This window comes from Halyomorpha halys, unplaced genomic scaffold (assembly GCF_000696795.3).
Source record: "Halyomorpha halys isolate HHAL.00 unplaced genomic scaffold, Hhal_1.1 Scaffold213.1, whole genome shotgun sequence".
Taxonomy (NCBI): Eukaryota; Metazoa; Arthropoda; class Insecta; order Hemiptera; family Pentatomidae; genus Halyomorpha; species Halyomorpha halys.
In genome coordinates, this window is record NW_027116617.1 from 1,095,187 (window position 1) to 1,101,757 (window position 6,571).

General features: G+C 27.0%; 1 protein-coding gene across 1 annotated transcript in view; it reads left to right on the forward strand.

The window, feature by feature from the left end:
* ERR (estrogen-related receptor) overlaps nt 1-6,571 on the forward strand; it is a gene marked incomplete in the record, with an annotated part of 28,901 nt that overhangs the window by 21,236 nt on the left and 1,094 nt on the right. Inside the window, 5 exon segments of the mRNA XM_024361053.2 lie at nt 1,670-1,879; nt 2,071-2,229; nt 3,320-3,501; nt 4,255-4,427; nt 5,204-6,571. Coding sequence (XP_024216821.1) covers nt 1,670-1,879; nt 2,071-2,229; nt 3,320-3,501; nt 4,255-4,427; nt 5,204-5,360 — 881 coding nt within the window.

Consider the following 6,571-nt stretch of genomic DNA (forward strand, 5'->3'; position numbering starts at 1 on the left):
TATATAAATAAGATTTGTTATTAGGAATATAATACAAACCTTTATTTCGAAAATTGCTCATCAAACACTATTTAAGCCCAATAATTACTCTTTATTTGGATAAGAGGAACACAATGATAGCTTATATTCCTGACAAATGATAAAGCCAGGTTTGCCAAAAGTATTGATACAGCATTGTGAATATACATCTACTTTTCAATTTTAATTCACTCTTTCCGGGTACACATCATCGATTTCCTTTATGGGTTATTGGGAGGATAGCAAATAAAATGTACTAGTATTATCTGGATTATTAATCTTTGAGGTATTCTTATAAAAAAGGAATCAACAGGCTAAATGGACAGCTATCTAGGTATTTTAATGTAGGAGAGTCAAACAAGGTGACAACTCAAGCCTCTTATTAGACATATTATAATTGGAAAAAATAGCAACTAATAGCATATATCATTAACAAAATATGGTCCTCACCTTTTGCATACTGTATTACTTCAGAGTCTGCACTATTTCAGTCCCATTCAACTCAACATTGTCAACAAATAAAATGAAATAATAGACTTTTTCTAATATGAATAAAAAAAAAAAAGTGATGTAAATATGTGCTTCTGCGATTATGTATGTTGTTTAAAAATAAGAGTATTAGTTATTGTTAATGTGTTAGCGTATGTGCTCCAATTCCTTTTTTTCTCACTAATTTGGATGATTCGGCAGTACAGACAATCTTCTCTCAGTAATACATTTGGATAATTTATTTACTTAGTGCAGTAGGACTAAGTCAACACAGTAAGACTAATAAAAGGCATCACCTAACATTAATTGATTGTATGGAGAAAATAATGAATTTTCAAATCATTAATGCCAAACAGTAGTTACAAACTTATATGTTTCGAGTAATATTTACTCTCACTAATGTTTACTTCATTCTTTGTACATATCTCAATACTTAAAGCTTTATGTTGATAAAAAAATATGCTTGAATATCTTATACAGGATTTAAATGACAAAACACCATTATGATTTTAACTTTTTCAATATCTACTTAGCATCTTTTCTATTTAAATTCTACAGGAGAGCTTTGAGTTTTAACAATTCCACTATTTTCTTTTTTTTCAATACCTCAAATTAATTTTAATTGAAACAAAAGATTTTTAAATATTGTTTTCTCTAGAATCTAATTTCATGTTGTATGTCACACTTATGCTATTTATAAATGAATTTATACAATTACAATAGCTCAGCATGAGTATTCCTCTGTATCTAATTTTTTTTTCTCATGGTATTTTTTCAACCCAAATATTTGAATCTAAATAAATGATTGCTTTGTTTGATTTGTTCTGTGAATATTTGTCTTTTTTCAATAACGTAACTAAATTGACAGTAAATTAATAACCATTGGTATATCTTCATGAAAAGGATTTATAAAATCAAAATGATGGTTATCAGTTTCATTTACAGAAAAAACTATTTAAATTTAAATTGTAAATTAATGTTTAATATGCTTTTTATATATTGAAAGATAGATAGATAGATAGATACACACTCATAAAAATATATTAATATGTTATATAATAATATATTATTATATTTTATAATACTAATATACATAATAAATGCTAAATAGAAAAAACTATTTAAATTTAAATTGTGAATTAATGTTTGTTTATTATTTTAGGTAATATTGAGTATACTTGTCCAGCTGCAAATGACTGTGAGATTAACAAAAGAAGGAGGAAAGCTTGTCAAGCATGTAGATTCCAGAAGTGTCTTCAGAAAGGAATGTTGAAAGAAGGTGTCAGACTAGACAGAGTAAGGGGTGGAAGACAGAAGTACAGACGAAACCCAGAAATATATTCTGTTAAAAAACAAAGTTCTTTAATGGAAGGTAAATGTACATTTGGTCTTATATTACTTTTTGTCACTGAAGAACATATAATAATGAAGCTCTGAATTGTTAAAATATTATTTCAGAAAATTTGTATTGCAAGAAAACTTCAATAGCTAAGTCAAGGCCTAAGATAATACCTACAAATATATTTTTAATAATCAAATAATCATAATTTTTTTTTTTCTCAGAAAATCGCATGTTAGAAATTCTCATCAATTCAGAACCAAAACTGCTAACATTACCTGAAAAAGAGTTTTCTCCAACAGCTGTTTCAATATTAAATATTCTTTCAGAATTGTATGATAAGGAGCTTGTGAATGTTATAAGTTGGGCTAAGCAAATTCCAGGTAAAAGTGATAATATATATATTTTATTTCTTATATTTTATTACTCAGACCAAGATTAAGGGAATTAGAGTTAAATGTTTTTATTTAATTAACCACTAGAAAACAATACCCCTAATTTAACACAGTGATGGCTCATAGCAATGCTTTAGTCCCACTAATGATAAATTTAATATGCCTTTGAATCTTGCTAGATTTTAATCCTTTTAGCCTTTTTGAACCTGAGATTCTGGCTCTAATGACCCTATGTATTCCTGATCATGTTCTCTGAGCATTTCCCTGGTAGAATAAAACCTCTGTCTGCTCAATATGACTGCCAACTTTTTCTAGGAGTAGTGATAATGAGCTTGTAAAAGATTTCATACTAATTCCACTTTAACTCTGAAAATGTAGTTGACGCTGCTGCATATTTTAACAACTTCCTCTTTCCGCAGCATGCCTTTGAACAATGGTTGGTGATTCTCCAGGTTTTTGAGACCATATATTTGTATACAGCTCCTGCTATTAACTCCATTCTTGGCACAATGACATGGGTGGTACCATCATTTTATTGAATGATAAAATCTCCTCAGATTTTATATTATAGTGCCAAGCGTTCGGACATGATTTACTCCTTTACGAGCATTGATGTTGGCTCTGGCTATCTGATAATTGAGAAATAAATGAACAAGATAAAAGTGGGAGATAATGTCTCACTAGTATTTTCACAGGGTTCTGTTCAAAAAACAAAAAAAAATTAATTATGCATTTATTTGTTAACTAATTTGCATTACAAATCAAGTAATTTTGTGTAATGAAATAAAAGTTATAATAAATACTTAAGAAATGAATACTTATTACCACAAATTGAATTCCTGTGAAGCTAAAACTAGAAATTTATTTGAATAATAGCAATAAACATTATGGATGTTATTTTTTATTTGTCTTCCTTAGTTTCATTAAAATTATTGTGTTGATATTGTTCTACTTGTTATTCATTTTTAGGCAGTTTTAAATCTATTAATTTTAGTATTCTGATTGCTTAATTTTTATCTGCAAATACTTATGAATCTGCATTTTTTTGAATTGCTAATTTAATATTTTTATATTTCAGGATTTACAGACCTTTCTTTGAATAACCAAATGAGATTACTACAGAGTACCTGGACTGAAATTTTGACTTTATCATTAGCTTTCCGTTCCCTTCCTCCATCAGGAAAATTAATGTTTGCTGTTAATTTCTTGTTAGATGAAATTCAAGCTCAACAATGTGGAGCATCTGAAATCTTTCAGTTGGTAATTTTATCTGATATCTTTCAATTATTACTTTCCCGCAAGATAATGATTTATTTCATGAAGGTGAAAAAAAGGATCAGTTAATATTTTTCATATTTAGTAACTGTGAATTGTCTAGCTTAAAATTTTATAGTGGAAGTAAGCTAGTATAAGCTTCCAATGATGGCTATTTTAGTTTCAACCTTTTCGTTCAAGCTTTTAATAATATCATAAAAGTTCCAAACAATATTTTTAAAATGATTATTCACTTACAAACTTTATAATTTCTAATCTAGTGAGCTTAGATATCATATTGTATCTAGTGGTTAGAAAAGGTAATATAAATTCTGTAAGGTACCACTAGATGCTTTCAGGGTCGATTTATCTTAAAAGCCTATCGTTTTCAACCTCTAAAGAGGTAGGGAATGCAAAAGTAGGCTGTCCATAGAGCCCAACTCCATGCGTTCTACTCTAGCAGTAGTGGTTCTACTGGGCTCTTATATATGAATAATGCTGCAGTTGAAATTTTTTGCCAAAGGGTTAACTAGTACTTATAGATGCCTGTACAAATAATATTTATAAGCTATTAAAAACTTATCTCAAAATATGACTTATTTTCTAGGAATGTTGTAAAATGTCAAAATTGAGTAAAAGAATTTTGTATACTAAATTAAAGTATAAATATATCTAATACTAATCATATTTCACTTACTGAATTGAAAATTTATTTGTAATCACATGTGTATGTATATATGAAATAAATTAATGTTTTAGTGTGTCTCCATTATGGAAAGATTACAACAAACTTTAATTTGCAAAGAAGAATTTTTACTGTTGAAAGCTCTTGTTCTTGCCAATTCAGATGTAAGACTTGATGAAGTTGATCCATTACTGCAATTCCGTGAATCTATTATAAATGCCTTAGTGAATTGCGTAACTATGATAAGGTATGTTTTAATAAAAATATTAATGTCTTAGTTTGTTTTATGAATGTTTTGTGATCATATTCAAACTTTTTTATATATCAGACTCTATTTAGGGTACATATTTTTTACATACTGAAAAGTATATTTCTTTTTCAACCAGTACAATAGACTAGTACCCCATATTCAAATTGGGTTCTATTTATATTTTCCTTTATATTCTCTTGTCTGGAATGATTACTGTAAAATTATTTTTAAGTATGAATTCCTGTGTTACTTTTGCTTGGATTAGCGTTTATTTCTTGATCCAGTTAAAATTTAATAGCAAAAATGACATTCTGATAAAAAAAAAATTATTTTGTTCAATATAGCAACCTATGGGAAAACAAACACCCTTAAAACTTCATACATATGTATTTATCTGTTGGATAATGTTTCAGACTTCATATTGTCTATTTTCAAATTAATCCCTAAGTTGTATGTTGTTTGTTCCATAACTCTTAAGATTTTTGTTTGAAACAGCTTTAAAATAAGATATATAAGGCTTCTTATATTAAAAAGAATATATACAATAATAAGAGTGTGGGTTATTCACTTACAACATATAGTTTAATACACTATGGATATTATTGGTTTTTAAAATAATAAATTTTTAAAAATTCATTTCAAACATCAATATGAAAATTCAGCAAAAAGAGAATTTATGTTTACAATTATTTTATTTGTTTGTAAATGTATTACCATAGTATACCATCCACTTATATCATTGTTCTGATTGTAATTGTCATTTTTGTTGCTAGAGGAAATAGTCGAGACACATCCAACATTTTGCTTTGCCTTCCAGCATTGCGACAAGCTGATGGAGTACTAAGAAAGTTTTGGTCCAATATTCATAGAGATGGAAACATAATAATGAATAAACTATTTATTGAAATGCTTGATCCTTCATTACGATAGTACAAAAATTAGTTCTTTTAATTTTGAAAGGGAAATATATCATATCTAAGTCATAGGACCAAGCAATAGTTAATTAATTGATAAAAAAAATTATGATTTCCATCAAATAAAAATATTGATGAAGTAGTAGTAAATAAAAGTGATAAATGAGCTTACATTGATTTTTAGGATAGATTCTTTATCACTATTAATGTTGCAATGAAAGAAACTAATTTTTTTTTACATCAAATTGTTTGCTACTAAGATTCATTTCTTTTTCAAATAATTGGCTGTGGTATTGTTTAGAGGAAGAAAGATTAAAGCGAATTATAATTGATTTCTGTACTTCAAGGTGAATAATTCACCTTTAAATAATAATTTATTTTGATTATTAATTTATAATTTTAATTCTTTAGAACAAAGAAAACTTTTTTTAAGTTGCTGATGTAGTCCATAACAGGAACTGCACTTCTATTTTTAACAGGTTTGGTGATATATAGGTTCAGGTTTATCTCATATACGTTTATTATGTTACTGATTACAGATAACAATGGATAAACTAAATTTCTTTTGTTTAACAGTTTTGCATCTAGTTTATGATGTAGTAGTGAGACTTTTATTAAATAAGTTTATGGAATGATATAAATGTTAATGGTAGATTGTGTTAGAATTATAAAATATACCTATGATTATGGAAGTGACCTGAAAGTAATATGATATAAATGGGCCTAGTTTTTTAAGGGTTGTAATATTTTTGAATAATGAAATTTTTGTTTTTCAATGGTTTACTATTTAAATAATAAGTCTGATGGATTAGTTCTTGGTTGGTTTTATATTTATTTTTGAAAATATGTTAATTTTTTAAAAACTATTTTTAGTTTTAAGTACTTCCTGAAGTCGAAGTCCTGATGTTAATATGTTTTAAGGAATGTATTTATAACTTTCCATGCATTGTTCCTTAGTGATCTCATGTTTCTTGTTGACAAATACCATCACTTGTTTGTTAAGATGCAGAAAAAAAGGTTTAGTTTTAGGATAAACTAATAAGTGCCTTGGCCTTATCTCTGTTGATTCTTGTTCTTACTATTTTTTAATGAAATTATCTTATTTTTTATTTTATGGCACTATGTTTAGTGCCATTCAGAATGAGTTATCAACATATTACAAAATTAATTATTTAAGGTTGAATTTCAAACAATAAAATGATACTCTTTTATGTTTAAATATATATA